The 26,849-nt window shown below is 36.9% G+C and overlaps 1 protein-coding gene across 1 annotated transcript in view; it reads left to right on the forward strand.

Annotated features, from left to right (window-relative positions):
* The window catches only part of LOC101877319 (connector enhancer of kinase suppressor of ras 2-like), a 182,540-nt gene that overhangs the window by 102,674 nt on the left and 53,017 nt on the right, over positions 1–26,849 (forward strand). The window contains exons 7-9 of the mRNA XM_034064033.1: positions 4,610–4,669; positions 8,756–8,824; positions 20,842–20,988. Of these exons, the coding sequence (XP_033919924.1) occupies positions 4,610–4,669; positions 8,756–8,824; positions 20,842–20,988 (276 nt within the window). The remainder of the gene's footprint in view (positions 1–4,609; positions 4,670–8,755; positions 8,825–20,841; positions 20,989–26,849) is intronic.

Genomic DNA, 26,849 nt, shown 5'->3' on the forward strand with positions numbered 1-26,849 from the left:
ATTTATTTTGTAAACAGACATTAATAGGATCACAATAGCAGATAGGTGGATCCTCTTTTAATAAACTAGTTTACAGGTTAATTAAAGATTATGCTTATAGCTATAAAATACATTATTACAGAAGAATATGGCTCTTGAATATGCTGAATCAGTATAACTGCTTTAAGTCACAGATAAATAGAAAGTAACTGTAAACAAAATAACTCTAACTAACAGTTCCAGAAGCAGTAGCAGTTGTCACAACAGGATCTACTCAGCTATTCATATCTGTGCTTGGGGAAAATAAGCTTGCTGCTTCTGTTCTTCAGCTTTGGTATTCAATCAGTATTTGCATGGCAACTACATTATCTGACAGAAAAAATAATCAGAATATATTTCCTTTTCTTTTTTTTCAGTCTTATTAACCATTAAAAATGCTTATATCAGTGGAAACAGAATGAAACAATGATGAACAAAGAGATGGCCAATAGGCCATTAAATCGAAAGAAAGGTCCAGCTTTTCTGCCTAATTCAGGCTGTGAATACTTTTTCAGGGTTCACAGAATTAACAGCTTTTTAAATGACTACATTTTGCAGTTTCAAACATTTCTCATAAAACAGAGTAGATTAATTTTTAAACTGAACTTTGATGAAAATGACCCACTTTTGAAACCTACTTTGTATATGTATTTGAGCAATTATAACTTTTGAGAGGTTCTGCTAACCTGTGCCAGTATTGCTTGAAATACACCTGGAGATTCTAGTCTTTCTCTTCACAAGTGCTGGTTTTGAGAAGAAAAGCAAGGATGGGGTTGGGGATGAAACACATGAATCACTAAAATAGGGTTGACACAGATTGTCCTTTAGAAATAATATTTTTCTTAGTGTGAGTCTTTTCATGTAGAAGGATAAATTGTCCTTTAAAATCATCCTACAACAGAAAGCAATTGTGAGCTGGATTAAACTGTGGACAATGTTAAAAACCACATTATCTATTGTAAAAGGACAGGCAAGTGCAGACAGTCAGCATATCAAGGACGGGGGGAGCTAGGGAAAAATGTTTACAGGGTTGGAAATGAGTGATTTGAAGCAGGGAACATAATCTGGCCTCTAGATCAGATGACATGGACTAAATAAAGCTCTTTCAGACTTGGTGTATGTTGGTTCATTGTCCAGCTGGAGACCAGTAATGAGTAGTGTCCCTCAGGGATCAGTGTTAGGACTGGTCTTGTTCGACATCTTTATCAGTGACATGGACAGTGGGATTGAGTGTGCCCTCAGCAAGTTTGCCGATGACACCAAGCTGTGTGGTTCTGTTGATACGCTAGAGGGAAGGAATGCCATCCAGAGGGACCTCAATGCACTTGTGAGGTGGGCTGATGCCAACCTCATGAAGTTTAACCATGCAAGTGCAAGGTCCTACCCCTGGGTCGGAGCAATCCCAGGCACAGCTACAGGTTGGGCAGAGAAGAGATTCAGAGCAGCCCAAAGAAAAGGACGTGGGGGTGTTGGTCAATGAGAAACTTAACATGAGCTGGCGGTGTGCACTTGCATCCCCCTCTGCTCTCATGAGACCTCACTTGGAGTATTGTGTGCAGTTCTGGTGTCCACAACATAAAAAAGACATGTAACTGCTGGAACAAGTCCAGAGGAGGCCACGAGGATGATCAGGGGACTGAAACTAGCAGCCTTCCAAGTATCTGAAGGGGGCCTATAAGGATGCTGGGGAGGGACTCTTCATTAGGGACTGTAGTGATAGGACAAGGGGTAACGGATTAAAACTTACACAGGGAAAGTTTAGATTGGATATAAGGAAGAAATTCTTTACTGTTAGGGTGCTGAGGCACTGGAGTGGGTTGCCCAGGGAAGCTGTGAATGCTCCATCCCTGTCAGTGTTCAAGGCCATGTTGGACAGTGCCTTGGGTGATATGGTTTAGTGTGAGGTGTCCCTGCCCATGGCAGGGGAGTTGGACCTAAATGATCTTAAGGTCCTTCCCAACCCTAACTATTCTATGATTCTATGATACCATGTTTTTTAGGGGGTTCTTTTTAAGAGTACTTTCAATCTTGTCTTGAGTATTATACACAAAACCTTCCCCCAACTGGAAAAATAGTTTTGAGCTATTATTCTGTGTAATATAGGTGTGTAAAATGTATATATGTAATATATTATACAATATAAAACACTTTGCATTCTGAACTATATTTAAAACCCACAAATATAACAATTTTAATATTCTTAGGTAGAACGTAATCTTTCTTGGGTTTGGATAACACAGATATGTCAAGGATATACAGTTCTACTTTAACAATCAACAGGAATCAAGCTCTTTTCATTATTTTCCTTTGGGGAAAACAAAGATGAAAGCTCCACCTAGGTTAATTTGAAGGCTATGAGTCATTCACTACAGTTGTTTATTTTTATATAGTTTGTTCTTAAAGTTTAATAGCTAAGATGAAAGAGCAATAGCAAAATGTAGGATAATTCTTAGTGATTAGTCAGTATTTATGTCTCTCAGATGACGTATGTTAAGAGATAAAATTGTAATTTAATTTTTCCAAAAATAGACATAAGCTTAACAGGCGGCTCAGAACTTTATGAAGAATTATGTGATGAATTCCAGTTAAAAAGGTAGCACTATGTTCTGTTTTGGTGTTAAAAACCTTAGTCTGTTGGTTTAAGTGAGGAATGAATCTTGTCAAAACAAGTAGGGTGTTAAAATTACGATATTAAATTTTATATTAAAAGTGTGGTTGGAAATGTGTTACTGAAGTTTACTATGTGTTAAAATAACAGACTTCTGTGATGACTGCAGCAGTGTTGTGTAACATTCCGGCTAAAGTTTCACTATGGAAATCCATTACACATACTAGATGGATTTAAATGTTTAGATTTTTGAATGGAGATTCAACGTCCCATTCTCAGTGAGAACATTCAGGTTTTTTTCGTGATCTAGTGCTCCTGTCTATTAGTTGGCAAAGAGAATGAGATGTCTGTCACTAACAGTTGAAGGTAGTACAGAGACAGCAGAATAGCAGACTGACAAATTTAATCCAACTGTATAGAAGGAAATACTGGAAGACTCCCCGGAAACTTCTTTCTTCCAACTAATCACATTTTATGAATGTGATTTCAAGACTTTCAAGTTCTAATTTGGATATAATTTTTTTACAAAAAGCTCATAAAGCAGTCTCATTTATGAGAAGACGTAGCCATGGTGAGTAAAATCTAAAATGGAGTTTTCTATGCGGCAGAGTTAAGCAACCTGATGAGTTTTAGCCAGTTCTAGTTTTGAACTTTTAAGATATAAATAAGATGAGAACTTGCTGAAATTGAACTAGCTTGCCTTAAAGTAGGAGTCACATTTTCTCATGACAAAAAAAATCAAACCAGATCCAGCTAGAGCAGGTTACTCAGGGCCTCATCCAGTCATGTTTTCATTATCTCACAGTTACAGATTCCACATCCTTCCAATCTGTTCCAGTGGTTTATCATCCTCACAGTAAAACTAAAACCAAAACAACTTCTTCTTTAATTGATTTCCAACTTGTCCCTTGCTTCTCATCCTCCCACTGTGTACTCTGAAGAAGAGTTTGGCTGTATCTTCTCTTTACCCTTCCAGTTTAGGTACTTGTAGAGAGCAGCATGATCTTACTGTTGTAGTATTTTACCTTTTTTGATGTAAGATTGGTGGGGTGGGGAGTGTTTGAGTAAACAACTACCCTGAAGATCTTCATTAGTGTTCAGGAATCTTGAAATTGATTAGTCTGAACAAGATGTTCTTTCTTATTGCTGGGTGCTCTAAACTTCCAGTTTGATAGCACAAGGTGATACAGAATTATTGAAAGAATAATAAATCAACAGTACAGTATACCAATTAGATTAATTAGATTTCAAAATGTGATGGATAACCATACTAGGGAGAGATGTGAAGCTATGACCTTATTCTTGAGAGGCAAGCATACAAGGAATTGAGTCTCACTGATATTTAAGGTTCTCTGTGTATGTGTGTGTGTATGTGTGTTTATGTGTATAGCCAGAGAGATACCTACTTTGGTTGTCTCTCTCTATCTTGTTCATTGCCTCCTTGAAGCAAATTATTGCTGGATTAATTGCAAAGCTCCTGTTAGTTCACCAAGTTCATTTTTCTCCATAACTCAGCAATATGAGCCTTGGTTCATGGGTTTTCTGAGTTAGACTGTGGTTTCATTTTTATTGAATCAGTAACTCTCTGAAGATGGGGCATTTAAGTTTAAAGGCAATTTCTGTTTGTGTTTTCAGGTTTTGATACTACTTTTAAGTCTCTTGTAATGAAAAGAGGTCATGTTAAATATTTCAAGTGCTGAATACGCACAAGCTTTTATACTGATGCTCAGTGTTGAGTTCTGTCAGAAAAAAACCTTTGCTTGGAATTTGAAAAGCATTAAGAAAACTGTGCTGTTTATAATGGGTCTTGATACATATTTGTTAAACTTAAATTCACAAATATTAATTGACCATGGTCCCTTCCAGTCTGTTCAAATGTTATGGTCCTTAAACTGGAATAAATATACTGTTTTAATTATCATGCAAACATCATTTGTTTATTTCCTGAAAATATTCATTACCTCTCTTGCTCTTTTTTTCCAGGGAATGTATATCAAATCAACATATGATGGGCTACATGTAATCACAGGAACAACTGAAAACGTGAGCTTAAAGACTCTTATCATACATACAAGTATTTTCTGTATATATGCAGTGAATTTTGTAATATGAAATCTTGCTTTAAATTAAGCCACTTTTACTAATGCTTTTTATCTCTGCTGTACATGTAGCATATTGCCTTTTTAAAAACTTGGGACCCTTGAAAATAGACATAGAAATATATCTGTGGTGAAGTGACTAACAGCTAACAATATAGTAAAATGAAAATCTTGAAAGTCTGTTCTAAATGGCTTTTCAGAGACTCCTTTCTAATAGTGTTCATGGTGATGCTCTCTCTGGCATGAAATTGTTGTCCTGTATATTAAATAAACTTTTCTAATGTAAGACCATCATCACTAGTCTAAAATAAGACTTGTATATTAGAGTTGCTGATGAGTGAAGCTGTCCTCTGAGCAGCCTTTAATATGTGCAGCCAACTTACTTTATGCAGTGAGTAAATGTTGTGATACAATAATGAATACATGTTTGCTAAGAGTTCTTTGTGGGTTTTTTTCTCAGAATGAACAGTAATTTTATTGTGTGATTTTTCTTTTTAATTACCAAATTAATTTAGAAAGAATGCTAGAGTAATCAGACTTTTGAAGATGATGCCTTTCCTGGAACTGACTCATAGAAAATGAGTAGCTTCTGTATGTATAAGTGATCTGATAAAATAGATTGTAAAATAATAAATTTTAAAACAGTTATGTTATCATCAGCTTGGGTGGATGAAAAACACAACTAATGGAGAAAGATAATGAAAGATACTATATTTGACATCAGGCAGATTATAGAATAATCTTTGATAAAGCAGAGAGTTTTCCAAGCTAACAGTAATTACTGACAGAACTATATCTAAGAAGGCAGGAATTGTGGAAGGAAGCAAACAGGTTTTGGTGCATGAGTGGAATGGGATGGATGATTTGACACTGCTAAGAAAACATTAGTTAACAGCCCTGTTGTGTGAACATGTATGAAAAAGTTCTGTTATGAAAATTATCATCCATTATTCAGTGTAAGAAAGAATTGTATTAGGATAACTTAAGCACCATTGTATTTTCATATTTTCCATCATCTGTAGTAGAAGTACAGAAGAGACCAAGTAAAATGTATTATAATTTTCATTGTAGTCCCAGAAGTGTTAGCCAAAGCACACATAAATGCTGCCGTGCATGAATCAGTATGGCTGATCATAGGAAACTAAACAGTGTGACAAGAATAACAAAGTAGCTTCTAAATACCCTTCTTGTTACTTAACTTGCAATTCATAATTAAAAATTAAAAAAATAAAATAAAATCTGCTTCAACTGCTGCAGCCTAATTACCATCACAGACTTCATAATAGGACCCATCCCTTCTGGTTTTGATATGGTTCTTTAGTCACACTCTTTTCATTCAGTCTTGGATCTGTTAAACAGTGCATAGCTGGATAAGTGACAAGTTCAGATTTTATAAAGTGGATATTGAAATTATGTAATGCTGACACCCAGGGAATATAAAATTAGCACTATGCAGCTAGCCAAAGCTGTAAATACTTGCTGTGGTATGCTGGCCCATATGGATAAGCTTCAAATGAGATATTTCATTCTACATGATTTATATATATTGGGTAGTATTGCAGCACAGTTTTTGTCACTCAGCTTTTAGACAGTGCAAACCCATGGAAAGGCTGATGATTTGTGTGTCAGAATTCGTGAAGACAGGTCTAATGCAAATTAAACTTCCAATTTGTTAGCTTGTTTATATTAATGTCATTGGCAGCAGTTAGAACTATTAAAATAACTGTATGTGTACCCTGGGTCTTGAAACTTATGAATGATCCATCTTGATTATGTTGCAGCAGGTTATGTTCATAGACTGAATTACTCGTGCTCTAATTAATATACTTTTTTACTGTAATTCTAATTCATTTGAGAATTATAATACAGTTGTATGGAAAATATTTATATACTTATAATTGCTACACTGCCAGTCACTATGATTTTCGTTTTGAGTAAACTTTAGATGTCAAAACTTTTGGTAAGACACCCACATAAGAAGCTGCTTTTTTGTTCTTGCTAAAAGTATAATCACACGTGAGATAAAGCAGCTTCAAAGACATTTAATTTCTGGTGTTTCAGCAAATTGATTTTTCATTCCTTTTGAAGGGATAATTGACCTCAGAGCCAGCGTTTACTTTTAATTTTCATAGATAACAAGTAGCTCATCCTCATCAAAGTCAGGAAAGCAGTTAAAAAGAGAAAGAGGTCTCTGCTTTTCCAACAAACATCAACTGAAGTTAAATATTCTAAATGGTGGTACTTCAGTTTCCTGCTTCCCTTTCATTCACTGCTTAGAGCAATTGAGTTTGCATTTACATTGAATGTCAGAAATAGCTGTTACATGTCTAGTCCTGTGCAAAACAGCAGTCTGCCAAAATTCTGCAAGCTTCCACTGAAAGGAGAAAGTGACACTGGAGCCAGGTAGCTCTTCACACCATCCCATTAAATACATAGGTAAAATACTGTTCAATTTAACGCAGAAAGACTCAGATGGCTGGAGTTGAGATGTGTGTGCCATGACGATGTAGTTTAGCTCAAGGGCTGGACTCCCCAAGACAGGAGATAAAAGAAGACCTCATGAAAGCTCAAGCAAAGATCAAGCAGATGAGGTGTTGGAACATGGCTCGTGTTGGGGAGGCTGGCCAGAGCATGGTTAGGAATGATAAGCAAGCAGCAGGCTGAAGGTAAAAGCTGGGCTTGGAATCTCTATGCCAAATATTGGCTATTTGCCCTGTTGGCTTGTTTTTTCTTACTGATTGAATAATTAATGATGTTTCCTACCACTCTTCAGCAGCTGTGTAGGCTGCAGAATCTATTGATTAGTCAGCAGGTGCTGACGATGGGAGAGATTTGACATCCTCATAGATGAGTCTCTTTGGCATTTTATTCAGAAGTAATTGCAGTCATTTTTTTCCCCAGTGGCGATTTAGGGGTTTTTAATATTGTTTCCTCTTGTCTGGTTCCTTTTATTTGTTTATCTTATGTTTTTAATCCCCATCCATAAAAGGGATGGAAATTATGGGTGGAAATGATGGGTGGAATTTTTGGTTGATGAAGACTGTCCAGCTGGAGAGCTCTTGCCTGTTTCCTGGAAGTCTTTATCGGTGCACAGTGAGCTCATGTGTATGAGCATCTACAAATCACTTTGAGTTCAGATAAATCTTTTCTTCCTCTGCATTTGACACCTGGCTCTTGTGCTGTGAGCAATTTATATATATAGGCTGTCTCTAAAAGAGATCCAGAAACTGAACTAAGTTTTGGTAATGTAACTCCTTTTCTGTGAGGAAAGTCTTCAGCAGTATTAGAGCCACTCCACTTTCTGTAGCTGCAAGTGGCTCTTTTCTTGCCTTTGTTAGAAGTCTGCTTACTTTGGGAACTTTAAGTGTCAATCCAAGAGTATTTTGTTTTCAATGCTTCTACATTGTTTGAAATGGAACAGTCTGTCCTCTCCTCTCTCTGACTCCGTATCTAGCAAGTAGAGTAAATATTGAAGCTTGTCTAAGTCTCCTAGCTGATCTACTTATTTAATAGCTAACTTCCACAGCTAACTTCCACTTAACAGCTTACTTCCACTTCCCAGCTCCTCAAGGTGATGTCTCAGCTCTTCAATTATTTCTTATTTTCTCTTAAATTTCAAGTTCTGTCAGTAGCATGCTCTTGTAAGCTAGTGCCCAATGCAAGTAAGTTGCCTTGAATTCTCAAGTCTCTCCTCCTGAGTATGACTGCTGATCTCCTGCATGCCTTATAGATTTGTCTTAAAGATACTTGTACTCCCCACAGAGAGGTAAAGAAGCTAGAATAATTCAACCAGTCAAAAAGGCTATTCACCATCCATGGGAGTGGGATTCTAGATTACTTCATCAAATTGCCATCTGTAACCAATAAAAACATAGTTACTTATAAATATGGGTAATTATTACTAACTGATAGCAAAAACTTCTTTGGGCACAGCTTTTTGCCTCCATTGACATTCTTTGTTTTAATTCCTGCTCTTCCCTTCCCCCTCCATGCCTCCCATGTAAAGTCAATTATTGTCTCTTGTCCTCAGTCTCCTGCTGACCAGTGTAAGAAGATCCATGCTGGTGATGAGGTGATCCAGGTCAACCATCAAACTGTGGTAAGTGTTTTGGGAAATTCTATTCTGCAGCCTTTGTCCATTCCCACTCCAAAAAAGGTCATAATTCTTCTTAGAACATAACTTTGCTAAACTATATTATTATTTGTATCTCTTAAAATATCATAACCAATACTTATGTTTCATAAGAAAAGGCACAAGTTGAGTCAGTAACCAGCCAAGCAGGATTAAGCCAAGTTTTTATTTTGCACAGTTGCTGTTCAACACCATACTCTTTATAAAAGGATCCCAGAATATTTCATTGAAACCCTTAGACTTCTCATTACAGATGTGCCAGCTAGTGTAACTTCTCTTGAACAGGATTTTAGATTCTCTTTAATACAGAATTTGGATTAAAAATGCAGAACTGCTGTAACAGATGTGTATTCTGAATCTATTGGGGAAAAAACCATAAAGACGATTGAAGTGTTGATAGAAATTTGTCAAGATTTTGCTTTTGTGCATTCTTGTTTGCTGATTTTAGGCAGATAACAGTTAGCAAAACTATTAATCTGTTTAAAATCATGTAACTGTGTACGAGAAGTATATGCTGAGCCTCAGGTATTGCTGTACATAGTTTGCCTACATTTAAATGTGCCTACCATTGCATTTCTTTCACAGCTGTGTGCTGTATTGTGTGCTGTAGGAACACAAAACTACATTTCATTTTATGTGGAAATACAATAATATGTTTCTGCAGCATCCATTGGATTTTATTGTGACTTAAAACACAAGTGACTTCACTGAAGAATTAATAATTTCATTTTGACATTAATAATTTGTAACTGAGCCCCAAAAATTCTATCACAGCCTCATCCAAGATTGCATGGTTATTTTCTTTCTATTTTGTGATGACATAAACTGCTGCCTTATAAGTCATGTTAGTTACAAATCTGGTCATTACTAAAGAGAATGTAGTCACATTTCATCCCACTATTATCTTATGTCATGAAGACTGTCCTTTTTGAAAAAATGGAATTGTATGTTGCAGAAGAATGGAAGCATTGCTGATGGGACTACAGGTGAAAGGAACACTTGTATTTGTTTCTTATTAGGCATTAGTAGCATTGTGACAGTAACTTCCTAAAGTGCTTACAACGTGGATATTTAACTTTGTCTTGCTGAGCCCCATCTCCAAACACAGCAGTAGCAAAATTAAGAAATCTCCTTCTGTCTGTCATCTGTGGGAGGTGGAAATATGAAAGTCTAAACTATTAAAATCTTATGATTAGAGAGCAAATATTTTCTCTTTAAAAGAAATATAAATTATTCATTTACACTTTAAATATTCATGCAATGGGCAGCTCTTAACTATATTAGAGAGGTTCTACAAGTTGTCATAGTTACAAGTTGAAATATGCATTAAACTGGCTTTCTCCATTAAACATACTCTTCAAGTGAGAGGCCTGATTTAATCTTTACTCCCAGAAATGAAATCCCCTTATTCAGCTACTCAAGAATTGCCTTTCTGGATATGAACTCTTTCGTGTGTTGTTACAACAGGTCCAAGGTGCATGATATTTGTAATCCCTTCCCAAAAGAGGGCATGGTACCCACAGCTGAGCCAAGTGGCATAAAGTACCTCTTTCTGAAAAATCCCTTACTATTAATTATTCATCCTGAAGTTTATAACAAGCAAAGAGATAAATGACAAGCTGTTTCTTTCAGAACTTTATTCTTCCTTTGAAATAGCTGGGAAAATCTCACTCTTTTCTTCACTGTGACTTTGGAAAGTCAGACAGTAATAGTGTTTGCATGTTGTGATGATCAATATCATGCTTATAATTGCCATTATTTCCATTGATGCACTAGTATAGTTCAAAGGCAACAGCTCATTAAGTTTCCACGTAATTAATATTTTAATACTAGCAAAACCAGCTCATGAGGTATAGCCCACTGCTTTCGTATTCCCTTCAACTTGTTTTGGAGCTGAAAGAAGGTGTTTATTTCTCTGCTGTATAATTCTGTTGAATTAATTTCATATGAAGCTTTTAGCATTGCCCTGTGAAGGGACAATTTTTTATGTTTAGTATCCTAAATATTTCTTGAGTTGTAACAAAAATTTTCAAGATAGTTAAAGTATGATTTACAATAGATGTATCTGGTGAAATCCACGATGTCCAGTCTTGTATTAATTTTCCACAGAGACTCAAAGCATTAAAAGCCTAGGTGGCAAAAATATAGGTCTTAGTGTTATTTCTTATTCCTAATTTTACCTGTTTATTGGTAGGGGAGGATCCATGCTTTCATAGAATTTATACACAGGTTAAACTATACAATGTAAAGATACAGAAATACACTTTCTGCAGGTACTTGTATGCTTCACAGACTTTGCATCCAACAGATTTTATCTCTGTTGTTCTACCAGAGACATTTTCTTAAGAATGAAGTTTCTGTAGCTCTTTGGCAGTCCATCAAATACAAATCCCATTCAACACAATGTGTTTTGAAAGAATCTGTTCTGAAGGTGATTAGATGCAGTCATTTTGTATTGCCACTGATGAAAATACTTTTCTGATAAGTATGCATCTCTTCTAATAGATTCCAATCCCATAACTGAATACTGGTATAATTTAATCTGACTTTACTGAGCTAGCCCAAAATATTTTCTAGATGAATTCATATTTGCTCATTTAATGAGATTTGAGCTTTAAAACTTCTTTTGATGCTCCTACAACCTGTAATAAATTGTCACCATAGTTAATTATTCTCATTGCTGGGGGTGGGAAAAAAAAGTCATTTTAATTGTAGTCTACATTTGTCTGGCACAAGCTTTCAGTGTGTATTTTTATCCATTAGATTGGAGATTGGGTTTCTCATTTAGGTATTTTCAGGATGCAATCAAGTTACCTCTTCACACTTTTTTGGTAAGCTATATAATTTGAGCACTTCTAGTTTGTCATCCTACGTAATACTTTACATATTTAGCACAGAGTTACAGAGCTCTTGTTCATTCATGGTTAGGGTGATACTCCTGTGCTAAAATAGTACCAATGAAACTACATGAATGTAGCCATTACCAACTAGCTGTTTATTCTTCCTAAAGGTTTGTGTCCATTTTTTATTTATACGTGGGCAAAAATGAAACTGAGACCACTTTTTCTTGGATTTTTTTCTTTAAAACCAAAACTTGTCATTTCAGTTTGACTCTTTCCATCAGGAAGCCCATTTTAACAGGAGAATCTGTGAGACAACTAAGCTTTTAAACAGATTTAAGAAGGTGTAGACTTGGAAATAGTTGTACTATCCCTGCATTGGAGTGGAGTCAGCGCAGCTAACAGCATTTCTAATCCTGGAAGCACTTTTCTGGGGCTATAGCAGCTATAGCAGAGGATTAAGTGTGCTGACAGTGTCAGTCCCACTGAATCACTGGATGTGTGGAGTTAAGCATTTTGGGACTTATGTGATGAGAACATTTTAGCTGTATGTTTTCCAGATTATTGCCTTCAATTAATATAATCGTGGAATCAGAATCATAGAATAATTAGGGTTTGAAAGGACCTTAAGATCATCCAGTTCCAACTCCCCTGCCATGGGCAGGGACACCTCACACTAAACCACGGCACCCAAGGCTCTGTCCAACCTGGCCTTGAACACTGCCAGGGATGGAGCATTTGCAACTTCCACTTTGTATAAAGCATTATCTGTATTGAGTAAGAAATATCAGATAGCCATGTATGATATTCATACATTTTTCTTTTTCTGAAACCGTCTATATTAACAAATATATTAAAAATATTAACAAACTAAGACCACTTGTTTTACTTTTCAAATAACTTTTCAACGCAGCTGACAGTTAGGAAAAATAAGGAAAAGAGTTCAGAATGTATCAAAGGAAAGCAACTTGCAAATTATACAATGCAACAATTGCAAGAGGTAGAAATAAAAGACTTAAAATGCGGAATCTGCTCTGACCAAGAAACACTCTGTAATACAATTAAAAAGATCAAAGAAAAAAATAATAGTACTTTAAGCAAGAAATTAATTAAATCGGGCGATTCACCACTGGCTGTTAAGATCATTTAATCATGATCCAATTTCCTTATTTGCTTTTCTGCTTCTTGTTCTTGCTTATTAGGTTTTAGTATAACAGCATAAGAAACTTTAAAAAGTGAGTTATACATTCCGAATTACTGCCATACCAACTCTTTATTTTCTCCCTAAAGTAACAACAGGCAGTACTTCTCCCTTTTGTAGATCTTTACTTTTTCTCTTGTGCTGAAGATGCCACTGCACATTTCTTTGTTTGCAAAATTAATGATGACACTTTAGGTTCTGTGGATGCTGTATTTTCTGCTGCTTCACTGAAATAGTGAATTTCATGGGTTTTTTTTTAGGATAAATTTATACATGGGACATAACTCTTTAATCAGAGAATTGGGACTGTAATGCAGTTAAAATAGGTTAAAATTAACACTAAGATAGTCACTAGCCAAGAAACACTTGTTTCAATTTTCCATAGCATGGATAGTGTTGAACATAGAACAAAGAGAAGAAAATTAGTCATAACAAATATATAGGCATATGCATACTCACAACAAAAGCAAAGTTGGATAATTTAATGCAAAATCATCTACATCTCAGTTTATTGAAGATATTGAAACTTTCTATTGCAATTCACTAAGCAGAGATTTCTTTAATGAATAGTCTTCTTTAGGATAATATTGTACACTGGGGAAATCTAATAAGGTAAAACTGGCTAGTCAATACTTCACAAGATTTTTAGGTAGCTTAGAGAGGAAAGGACAACTAAAGATACGAAACAAAATGCATGTGAAGTGAAATGCAGCATCAATTTATGAAAATTAAATAGTACTAATGTTCCACCTGTGACAATTTTTCAGACACAAGATACATTGCAGATCCAAAAAAGTATTGATCTAGATGCCTGATCATCTGTAAAAAATCTGACTTATTTCTGTATAGAAAAGTGTTTGATAACCTGGGGAAAACTGACTTGAATTTTTCTTCCTTCTTTTTTTTCTTTTAAGATTAGAATTTGAAGGTCATTTAATAGGACAGAGAGCAATAATAATGGTTTTAGTAATGCCTGTTGAAAGCTCGATGTTACTGAAGAGCAACTGGCAAGACTCCAGAAGTCAGAATGTAGTAATTAATCCCAAATCAGCTGAGCGCCATAGAGGTGATGTGACTGAAAATGGTAAGATGAGCTTGGAATTAATCAGGAAGAGGTTTCCAGGAGAAACAGTTTTAATGCCATTGTCTTGACAATGGTAATATCGTGTCTGAAATACCGTGTGATGTTCAGGTCATTTACAGTCATTACAAGTGTGAAGTTAAATATGAACATTAAAAAAATTAATGGGTAAAAAAGAAAATGTATCCTCTGTCTCATATAAAAATAATATTTGTAAGGATTCCAGTTCAGTTAACCCAGCAGCAAAGTCTGAGGCAGAGTTCCTCTTTCTTTACAGACAGAGGCTATACAGACCAGAAAGAGAACTCACTCTTTCAGGTATAAACCAATCTTGTGCCACAACAAGTGTTCATACAAATACCTGTAAATCTGTAAATTCAAAGAGGGCTGCCAAGGATTGTGATGGAATCAGTTCCATCAGTTCTTCTGTTATAGTTGCCTGCAGCTATGCAGAAGAGTAAAAAACTGATGTAGTAGCATAGAAGGGCTCTTGTGGTTCCAACACCTTTGCTTCACTGTGTAACATGTTTCTTTTGTTATCTTAAAATAGCTGGGTTTATTTTTTAACTAATGGACTTGCAATTTCATACTTGATATGGTTATTCTTTGGAATTATGTATGCTATGGTTTCAGTACTTAAGGGGAGCTTCTAAGAAAGATGGAGACAGACTGCATAGCAGTGCTCATTTTGATAGGACAAGGGGCAATGTTTTTAAATTAGAAGATGGGAGTTTCATACTGGATATAAGGAAAAATTTTTGATGATGAGGGTGTTGAGGCACTGGCACAGCGAGGTGGTGGATACCCCATCCATGGAAACATTCAATACCAGGCTGGATGGGGCTCTGAGCAACCTGATCCAGTTGAAGATGTCTCTGCATATTGGAGGGGAGTTGGACCACATGACTTTTAAGGGTCCCTTCCAACCCAAACTGTTCCATGATTCTAAATGCATGATCAGCAGACTAATACCCTTTCATACTGTTCATTGTCAAATTACATACTATAAGGGTATCAGGAGCCCTGGCACAGTGAAATAATTTCAGCACTAATTTATTTGCATTTGAATTAATAGTCTTGGTATATGTTTGCTGAATTGTAAATTTGAGTGTTATTGAGAGCTCATTTTAGATGGAGGTAAACCTTTAAATGTAGTGCCAGGTCACACCATATGTCTTTCAGCATTCCGTGTGTTGTGAAATACAAGTAGGAAAAGGGATGACAAAATATGACACAAGAATTACAACTTCTTCCCCCAAAAGATGTTGTTCAGTTTCCAAACAGATTGTCACATGTTACTTATTTTCAGGTTTCTGCCTTTTAAAAACGCTTAGTAATGCACGACTTCCAATAGCAGATACTGCATCTTCTTGTAATCTTGCAGTATTTCTGCATTAGTTAATGAAAGTTACTATACAGAATAATTGAAGAACATTTGGGTTTCCATCATCAAATATTGTTTGCAACAGTGAGGGTGTTAAGGAGTGAATCAACTACAGGTGTTAATAATGAGCTTCCCATTCAGTGACAGACAGTAGTCTGATCTTCTTGCACATTTTTGTCTAATAATAATTTCTGATTTCCGTGTTAGTCAAGCCAATTCCCTAATGAGGCAAAAGTGAATTGTAGACTTAAAATAAGAAAGGATAGTCTATTTCCTTAACAAAAAGTTGAGTTTACATGAGCCTTTTCTTTCTTTTTTTAAATGTAAATATGAAGAGAGGTCATACTTTTGGGGTTCAAGTAAGTATCCAGATGGCTTTGATTATATATTTGAAGAGCCTTGAGGGGAAACATCTGTCCTGGTTCGTGTAAGGGTTACTGCAGTCGAAGCAGGATTACTTGTTTTCAGCTGGTGTGCAATATAGTATGTTGTAATTTTTTAGAGATAATTCTGTACAATTGATTTCCAGGTTAAATGCCTAACAAGGGAGGTCTTAAATGCCTGTTTAGTTATAGCTCTGGATCCTAGGTAACATTAAAGCTGCTATATGATGCAGTGAGTAGAATATGCACAAGTTTCACAAGCAAGGTGAACATACCTTGCTTCTGTGAGGTGCAGTCTGTATTTTTGTATTTCATATGATTTTTTCATTCTTGAGAGCCCTGATAGATGGTTGTGGTTTGATAAGGCAGTGAAGGAACTGTGGAACTGTGCTTCTGCTTTATTCCCAGAATTTTCAGAGAAAGGGATATAGGTATTGTATCCACTATGCACTCCTAGTTCCATTATTTGAGCTGTATCTTCTACATTTGTACCATAACAAGTGTATAATGTGTTTGGAAGAAACTGGTGTGGAGGTGATTAACTGTTGTGGTGGTTTTGACTACTAGAGTCCTTTGATAAACACCAACATATTCAACAGTCCACCTTGTTTTTCATTTCCTTCTAATAGACAAAGGTATCACTCACTTAAAGCCTGTGAAGTCATCCACAAACTCACCAGTTTGTGTTTTCTTCAGTCTTTTTGTGTGTGTCTGTAGAATTAAGGATATGTTGTGTTACTTTGTGTTTTATACCCATCATCACTGAGTCATCACTGGCCAGGTAGCCTTTATCTTTAAAGAGAAGGAAAGATGCTTGCCCAGCATGAACAGGGTTTGTGTTTATAAAAAAGCCAAAATCCCTATTGCTGATAGCATGCATTCCAAATCCAATCCATCCACACCTACATGAGAAGGAACAATGTCACTATATGGAGACTTTAAAGAAGATATTAGAGAACTAGGAAACAAATTAGTTCATTGTCAGCTAATGAAAGTTAGTTGTATTTTTCTAAGCATATTAATTATGCAGTCCCAGCTACAAAATTGTCAGGTTTAGGTATGCAAAATTACTACACTGCTGTGGACATTTAAATCATTATACTTTTATGGTGAAGAAATTTAGCATTGTAGGGACTAATATTTTTTGGACCTATTATTTTTTTAAGTTACTATATTTTACAGTTTCCACTAATACTCTAGCTTATGCCATCAATGAGAAAACTAATGAATCCTTTAACTTAGAGAATAATACACACTTTTTTTCCCTGGAGTCCTTCTCTCCACACTGAGGGTGTACAAACCAACAAAAAATATTGATAAGACCAATTCTAAGTATTCACCAAATTCTAAGTATTCACCAATTCTTTCACCAAAATCTTAAGCTTTTGCCTGGTTCTTAGCATTTACAGTGAATTGTGTTGCATTCTTCAAGATTTCTTCCATATTCAGCATCTAAATTAACAAAACAAAGATGAAGTTAAAAATCAGTTGTTTTAAGCTATTAAGCATCCACAAACTCTGTGTATCATTGTAGTAGCAATTCTTATTGGTGGCACCTGACTGTATTTTGTACGTTGAGTTATGAAGTAAGACTGCAGTAGGCAGGTGGCTTTCCACATTCTAGGTATTGTAGATTATAAAAAGATCAAAACTAGTGCAATGTATTTCAATATGCAAATATGTTTAGCAGAGAACAGTGCACCATGACTACAGCTTTATTGTGCTGTGAAAATAGGACATAATAATCTTCTGGATTTGTTGTTTTGAATGTAATGGTATCATAATTGCTCTGATTTAATTTATTCAGGAAAATACAGAAGGTATCACATTAGTCTTTTTCCTTCATTAGCCTAATTTTACTGTTAACTTTTATTACTGAGTGAAATATCTTAACCCATATTGTAGAATCTGATTAACTGAATGTGTGTGCTAAAAATCTTACAGGAGCAAAAAGCCCTTTTGCTGAATATATCTTAGAGTAGCTGGAAGCTAGTAATTGCTATTAGAAACTGATTCTTTAAGAATAAATGTCAAAATCTGTCTCAAGGACTGGTTTTAAAGCAGGATTTTTAATTCACTGTAATGACTTCTATTTTTTCAGAGATATTTTTAGTAATACAATTTATAATAACATGTCCTAACTCCTCAGAGCATTTTATCATCGCCTAATAGTAATGACTGTAGACTGTTCTCTAATAGATCTTGGTATTTAATGGTTTTGTCATTAAGGTTCTTATTGGAATAATTTATCATTAACTTAATTATTTATCATTCTTTTCTAAAAGAAGCTCATGGAACTCTGAAGATTTCCGCATTCTTACAATTACATCAAGAAATTACATCAATCTTATAAAAATCAAAAATAGTTAATTTTTAATTCTATAATTGAGTAAGATAGATAGATAGATGGATGGATAGATATAGCCCCTGCCACTTTATAAACAAAGCACAAACTAGAAGAGTTTGTTTGGAAGGCAAGTTGACTAGTTATTTGGCTGTGCCCTGCTTGTAGTTACAACCATTTTCTGGTTTCCTGTGGCCAGTGTGTTTTTAGAAAGTTTTCAATCAAACAGCAACATTAAAAATAGTATGCTAACAAAATCCTTTGTAGAATTACAGCATATACTGCAGTTCTTTCTGGACCAAATGTTCCTGCTGGGGAACCTGACTTTGGCCCACTGTGGAGACAAGCTAGAACCTTAGCTTCTCTTCAGCCCTTATAAGAGGATTTGAATTTAAATCTCTTCAAGGTTACCTTTATTGTTTTCCTTCCACCCTTGTGTGTAATTAGATATTATCTTCCTCTAAGATAAAGCCATTACAAACTGTCCCCGTTACAGCATGGTGATTTATGCTGACTTCTCTGGTTCTAAGCACCTAAATCTTTCTCTTTTTTCTTTTTATCTTCCCTTGTTTTTTTATAGCAGTGTGAATACACACATAGCCAGAAAGGCAAGTCTGATTAAAATGTTATAGTGAAGTTCCACACACAGGTCAAATGTAGCTAAAAAGCCTAGCAAATACAACTGCACTTCATGCTTGCATAATGCAAGAGCAATACAACAGCAGTACAGTTACTGCTCTTATATTCCCTAAGGTTTTCATTCTTAAATGTTCACTCTCAGGCTGCTTCAGTTTGGCCTCAAGTAAGGCTGTGTTTGGAGCAGTGCTGTATGAACCCAGCATTCCAATTCCTATTTGTTACAGCTCTGCTTGACACTAGGCTTAAGACTTGTGACAGTTATAACATTTATGACAGGTCTTTACTGTGGTCATTTATTACTACTGTAAAAATCTGCCATGTTTGGAACAGAAAATGGAGGTAAGAGTTTAATACAGGCACTTTTAGAGGTGCTGAGAGCTCAGCTTTTCTGTGAGAGATTGGCTTTTGAGAAAAGCATCCTGTGCATAGTGCTCTGTTTAGCAGACCTGTGCATAGGGAACACCAGTCTTCAAATTAACACCAGGCTCAAGTAATATTTGATAAAGGATGCAATATTTAAAAGGGTAAGTGAAGAGTCTATCATGCACCTATTCATTTTCCTTCCTGGCAAATCTGGAAATCATGTGTGAACTGGAGAAGATGTGAATAAGTAAAGCTAGGAATACTCTCCAAAACCTCCCTTTAAACATGTATGCCTCGCTGTTTCCCAGAGCTGAATGTGAATCAGTAACCTAATTGTCACTTGCAAGTGGTTACTCTTTACAATAATTCCTTTCTAGATAGGCTTGTTCTTGTAATTTGAGTTGCTTCAGCAAGATCCTTCGTGTACTGCCTGAAAATAACAAGATCAGAGTAAATGGAGGCAATAGTTTAGCCCTGGGCACCCAGAGCTAAGATTAGGTGTGAGTAACTAAGAGTCTGCTTTAGGTATCATACCATTTTCCAGGTGCCAATGGAAGAGAGACTAATTTCAAACTTTGTAATGTAATTCTGGTCATCTAGATCAGGTCATAAGTATATTGACCAAAAAGACAAGCTTTAGAAGTGAATGTGAGCAAATCCTACAAGCATTGCAATGGATTTGTCTATCATTACTAATTTGGGTGTTGCAAGGGATTTATTTATTTATTTTTAGACTGTAATATTAAAGAAACTTCCTGTTACTCAGGAAATTGTGTAAATCAACTTTAATGATAATTCCCTGTGGAGTGCTAAGCAGGAGGGTTTTCTCATTTTATTCATAGCGAACAAACTAATGCATCAGTTGCATATAGAAAGGGCAAAAGAGTGTAGCTAAATTTATTCTCTTTTTTAAACTAGTACAACTGCAGTAACTTCAGTGCCATAACATTGCAGATTGGCTGAGGTTTGGAAAAATGTGAATTTCTTGTGTGCCTGGGGAAATATGGGTAGAAATTCAGCAGTGTTTAAATGTATAAGAAAGTACTTTTATCATGAATATCTTTATGTACTGTCGTTCATATTATTTTCCAGTTTTAAAATCTCTTCAACTGTTCAGGATAACATATTGTAAACGTTTATTTTTAAAAAACACATAAAATACATTTTCTGTTTTCACGTATAAACACTTCACAGTAAATTCAAATTTAAATAGTCAAGAAAATTCAGAAATGTCTCTAAGTAGCTTTTTGTTAGCAGCACATATAAAATCCTTCCAGTACTAGTGATCTTTCTTTACGGCTTTGTTTACAACTTACAGGAACTCAAATTGCTCAGCTCTCTATATTTATCTATAGATAAATCAAGTAGATGATCATTTATCTTCAGTTAGGATCTTAAAGCTGTTACATATATGTTACGTATGTTGCTATAGCATAGTTTGTCTTCCTCCTGAGCAGTGTTTCAAGGACTGTTTCAGTGTCCAGGCTGAAATGATTTCATGACTCCTAGTCCTCCTCATTTGACTAAAATGATCTCACAGATTATTAAGTATGAAACAGTGTTCATTGTGAGAAACCAAAACCAAAATACGGTTTCAGCAGCATCATTTCAGTCCAATGGAAGTAATCAGACAGTTTATAAAAACTGCTTATGTCTGCAGAGCTGTAATAGACCTTTTTGGTTAATAGAAGACTTTCTTCACATTTAAACAGAAAGCTTACAAAATTCAATTATGGAATTTATCCTTAGGTTGGCTGGCAGTTAAAGAACCTAGTAAATGCATTGTGGGAAGACCCAAATGGAGTGATTTTAACCTTGAAAAAACGTCCTCAGAATACCCTGGTTTCTGCTCCTGCCCTCCTGAAGAATGTGAGGTGGAAGCCTCTTGCACTTCAGGTAAGAAGGCTGCTGCAATGCTTGTGTCATGGTAAAACCTTTACTCAAGAGAAAACACTAGAATTTTTCCTTCCAGTGAAAGGGACAAAAGCCTCTAAAAAGTCCTAAATTCTTTCAAAGTGGGTGCTGAGATAAGTATGTGTGTCAATACTGCATGTGTCAATAAGGTTGTTTTGTTGGGAGCCACAGGAATTCGCAGGAGAGAATGTTTGCAGGCAATGTTACTGAAGAAGAAGGCTGCCTAAGGCTCTGTTGGCTGGCAGAGGCAATGTTTCTCTCTGTTTCCATTATTTCACAGTCTGTCAAAAGTACTTGTTTGTATCAGACCTTTTAAATGTCAGGAAAAGTCTGCTTCTGTTCCACATCTCTCATCCTGTTTGAGTTTTTGGTAGCAGTGCTAATAGAACCTCTAATACTATTTTCATGCTTCTTCCTTGAAAACCTGTTATCAAAAAAAATCAGCTGTGAACATCACAGCTGGTTCTTCCTACAGCATCAACATGTAGGAGAAACTGACTCACCATAAAAAGACTGAACTCAAAATGCCATTAAAGGAAAGGTTTTGAGTAAGTTAGTAAGTGTGCATGTTTATCTTTAGTACTGTATAACATTCTGTAAGAAGTTTATGCACTTTCATAAGGAGGGAGCTTCGAAGTGGCTTTGTTTGGATCACATAATGTATGAATGTGTTTCTGAATAATTTTTCAATTAATGGAACAGAGCAAACCCTTCAAGCTTAACCAGGCAAAATTCCTTCCTGCCTGGCACTTCCTGAATCTTTCATTACTCAAAGTGCCTAAATCCTATACAGCGGCTTCACTCAATGAGTTTGTGTAATCCTTGCGGTGCAGGAATGCTGGCACTTGGATTTAGTGCCATCTTTTCTTTCTCTGTGGCTACTTCTGGGGGAGAGGAAAAGGGCATGATGACACCCAGAGAATCGGGACTGTTCAGCTTTTTCTGTCACAAGAGTGCAGGAAAAAAAACATTCTTTGCTCTAATAACATGCTCGTGAATCTACTTGTGTCCTGGATTCAGCAGTAGCAGTCATCTTTCTCCTTAGTAGCTGGTGCAGTGCTGTGGTTTTGACTTTCAGCCTGGGAGCAATGCTGATAACACTGATGTTTTTAGTTGCTGCTCAGTAATGTTTACACTGACCAAGGACTTATGCTCTGCCAGGAAGGAGGGGAAGCTGGGAGGAAGCAGAGACAGGACACCTGAATCAAACTAGCCAAAGAGGTATTCCATACCACAGCATGTCATGGCCACTATATAAACTGGGGGCAGTTACCCGGAAGGGCTAGACCACTGCTTGAGTTGGGCTGGGTATCGGTCAGCAGGTAGTTAGCAGTTGTGTTCTCTTCCCTTATTATTTCCCTTATTATTATTACTGGTGACAGCAGTAGTGGTTTGTATTATACCTTAGTTACTGGACTGTTCTTATCTCAACCTGTGGGAGTTGCATTCTTTTGATTCTCCTCCACATCCCTCCAGGAGATGGGGGGACAAAGGAAGGGGGAGTGAACTAGCAGCTGCATGGTTCTGGGTTGCCGGCTGTGCTTAAACCACAACAGTTCTTTTTGGTGCCCAGCGTGGGGCACAAAGGGTGGAGATAATGACAGATCTGACCAGAGTGTGTCTAATTGTATTTGTGATATAAGCATCTATTGTTTTGGATTAATAGTCACTCATCACAATGCTGATTTATTGGCTCTCAAAGTTGTTGCTCTTGATATCACAGTTTCAGCATGTTGTACCTTACTTACAGCCCGTATTTGCTGTTTTAGTGTTTATCAGCTGGGGGGCTTGGGCTAAGGTTCTTGTTTCACTGTACTTTATCATAATGACTTGTAACAGACTCATTGATCATGAAACTGATCTGGCTTGCATTCCTGGTGTGGTCACCACCTCTATACTTTGGTAGGTGTATAATACAAGTGTTTAGCAATTACACATCTTTTTTCCCCTCCTCAGGTGGTCAACCTATGAAGGAGATATTCTCTTATGTTCCCAGCCCTCCCACCAGAATATTTACAGCACCATTTGAGAGTTCTGAAGGCTTTGAATGGCCTTTGGGTACCCTTGAGACCTGCCTGCTGATTGTGATGGGGAGCAGCATGTTGGCACACATACAGAGTGTGTTTTACCCACAACTATTTCATCTGATCATAAAAGTTAAGCAGAGTCAGGTTTGGGTCTTGTCTAGGATTAGATGACAATATAAGAGGAACAAGAGATTTTCCCCGAGGCTGGACAGCCATGAGTGGTAAGGTATTTGGGACAGTATGGGCAAATATCTAGGCCAGTGGGCCCCTCCAGTGCTTTGGAACTTCACCACTGAACAAGTGCAAAATCCAGAAAAATTAGTAAAACACTTAAATGAGGTGGGTTGTCTTGCTAGTAATACCAGAGAGGGACAAATCATGGCAATGTGCTGGGACTTGTCCTATGCTTAGAGCCCTGCTCAACACTATCCAGCACCTTCACAGGGAAAAACATGTCTCCGGATCTGATGGCAAAGCAACAGACAACACAGCTACTCCAACTCCAAATACAGCAGCCACACCAACCCCGGTGACAAGTACAGCAGCTGCTCAAACTCTGACTACAACAGACAATGCAGCTAATCCAATTCCAAGCACATCAGCTGCACCAACCCCAGTGACAAGTACAGCAGCTATCCAAACCCCAACAACAGATACTGCAGCCACTCCAACCACAGTGATAATCAGAGGACCAATTTGTGCCAGTACCTGTTGCCCCTGCATGCAAGGGGAAAAGCAAAAATAGGCAAGGGTGAAGAAAAGTGAAGAAACAATGCACTTACTACACAGGACAGCATCTGATCAAGAATGATCATTATGTGAATCAGAGGAAGAAGAAGAAGAGGTGACTTCTCAACCCCTGACCTCAACCGAGCTATGGAACATGGCAAAGATTTTACCCGTCAACCAGAGGAGCGCATCATCACCATGGTCTTGTCTGTTCCCAAATGCCCTTGCCAGGGCCACTGGCTCTGTCTGGACCAGCTCAGGCACCATCTAGACCGGGAAGTTTGCCCCCTCCTTCCTTGCTGGGACCAGACCAGAGGCATCCTTTCACACCTTGCACCCTCTAGAATATTTAGAAAAGCCTTCCACTTTCACTGTCAGAATCTGTGCCATGATTTTACACGGCCACATAGGATCTACAAAATATAGACCTCTCAGCTGCAGTGCTAGGTCTTGAAAATAGAGGAGTACACCTGATTCATTCAGAAAGTGAATTGCATGAGGGAGTTCATTTTCATCCAGTTGTAACTGGCTTTCTTGTACCAGTACCAGTAAGCATTTCTGATAATCACAGGAAATTCAATGGACTGGAGCACCTCCCATATGAAGACAGGCTGAGAAAGTTGGGGCTGTTCAGCCTGGAGAAGAGAAGGCTGCGTGGAGATCTCATAGCAGCCTTCCAGTATCTGAAGGGGGGCTACAGGGATGCTGGGGAGGGACTCTTCATTAGGGACTATAGTGATAGGACAAGGGGTAATGGGTTCAAACTTAAACAGCAGAGGTTTAGACTGGTTATAAGGAAGAAATTCTTTACTGTAAGGGTGGTGAGGCACTGGAATGGGTTGCCCAGGGAGGTTGTGAATGCTCCATCCCTGAGAGTGTTCAAGACCAGGTTGGATGAAGCCTTGGGTGCCATGGTTTAGTGTGAGGTGTCCCTGCCCATGGCAGGGGGGTTGGAACCGGATGATCTTGAGGTCCTTTCCAATCCTAACTATTCTATGATTCTATGATTTTTACTTTCAAGCAAAATTCTCTTCACCACCTCCAGGTTGCTGTCAGGAATTAGCTGACCAACCACTGGCTGATCTCTGATCTTCAAGTGAAGACTCTCCTTTATTATGATTTTCCGAAATCTGATTCTTCAATAGCATTCACAAAGTGATAATCTCGGATTGCTGGGAAGCCTTGCTTATTCAACAGTTCTCTAGTAATTTTACTCGTGCAGGCCTTACATTGCATTCCATCAGAAGCTTAAAGTACTGTGACATGTAGGTCTTAGGAAACTTGCTCTTCTTCAAAAGGAATTTTTCCTCACCTGAATGCTTTACAATTCCTTTAACTTCATATGAAGCCTGCAGGGGCAGCAAAATGGAAATGCATTTGCAACAGGTTTTCTATAGAGATCCTCTCTTTATTACATTAAAGAATTATTATTCACAAGCAGCGCTAGTTCTGGAAGCTTTGCTAGTGTGAAAACAATATGTACTGTATACATAGCATTTTCCATGAAACATGCTAACCTTTATTGTGGTGACCAGATAAGGGAAAGTACACCAAGCTATTTTTGTGTAATTATCTACAGTTTCTGTGATGTGTCTTCTCCTGGTGATCCAGAAAGCAAGAGCCCATGAGGATAAAGGGCACTTTAAGTACTAGAATATGTTTCTTCTGAATTGGAGAACAATGCATTGAGGAATTTAAATAAAAAAATACATAATTTTGGACAATCCAAAAAGCATTGCCAGTGATACTTCTTAACAGTAGATTTTGCAATATGTTGAAAAGCCAACTTTGGGTCATCTTGAGCATGTTTAGGTCTTCTTTAGTCTTCATGCCACAGAGGCAAGCTCAAGTATCAGGACCTGGATATATTTCAAGATACAAATTTTGCTTTTGCCTGTTTTCTGCAGGTCTCACCTGGATCTGGTATTATTTGTTATTGTCATTAATGACTTGGAACTAGCATGATTACATTTCAAGATGATACTAGAGCTTGTGTTTCCTGGACAGCTGACATAACAGCTTGATGCTGCTGGAAAGCAATGATCTCACTTCCCTCTCCCTGTTCTTGGCGGCAGAATGTCCTCGCCTTTATTTGACTTTGGCTTTTTTAGACTCTGTAGATCAGTTTAATTTGTTGAATGCTTCTGGGTTTATTTATTTGCTTTTCCGGAGTTTTCTATCATTAACGGATTAAATCGGTTCTCACAGAGCAGGCACTGTCTGAGGCTGTTGACAGAAATAAGCAGAATACATTCAGCATAGGCAGAAGGTTTTATACTTGGACAAAAGTAAGCAGCTGTATGAATGTAGGAGAGGGAACGACCAGTTTAAGCAACAACCTATAGAAAAAGAGGCCAGAAACAGTATTTTATAACTCCATTAATATGCAGGGGGAATTTGTTAAGAAAATGGTGCTGTGTTTTCCATTCTTGCTTAAGGCACTCACAGGTGTTACTGGTATTTTTTCCACAATAATTACGTTTAAAATTATACCACACAGTTAATTTATGAATTATTAATGATACACAACCTATGAATCCTTATAACATTTATTTCTTGATCTCACAGTGTTCCTTTGCTGCATATAGTTTCCCTTGATGCTTAATTAACAACAGCAGAATGTTAACATGTTTTGTGCTACAATTATCTTTCAGTAAGGCATGTCAGTAGATACCATTTTCTCCTTTTGCCTCTAGTTGACATTATGTGATATTAGGAGACTCTTAATTTTAAAATTCTCTGCTTACCTTCTCACTCAATAGAAAATGATTCTTCCATCTGCAATGGCAAATAGTGCTCTGTTCTTTATAAAAGTGAGCACACCAGCCACTTCAATCAAATAAAATAAAACATTTATTGCATTTTTTCTTCTTATTTGCAGAATTTTTCAAATTGAATTACAACTACTTGATCCAGATTATTGCACTTCTTATTATTTAACTTGAGATACAGAATCTGTCAAGTGATATGACTAGTAAAGCTTATGTCAACAGTGACAATTTATCTTGCGTATTAGAAATGTATGTTATGGTCTGCATCTTTGTAAGTACCTTCAGAATAATTCTAGCTAAACAGCTCATTTCAGAT

Source organism: Melopsittacus undulatus, chromosome 6, assembly GCF_012275295.1.
Source record: "Melopsittacus undulatus isolate bMelUnd1 chromosome 6, bMelUnd1.mat.Z, whole genome shotgun sequence".
NCBI classification, from domain to species: domain Eukaryota; kingdom Metazoa; phylum Chordata; class Aves; order Psittaciformes; family Psittaculidae; genus Melopsittacus; species Melopsittacus undulatus.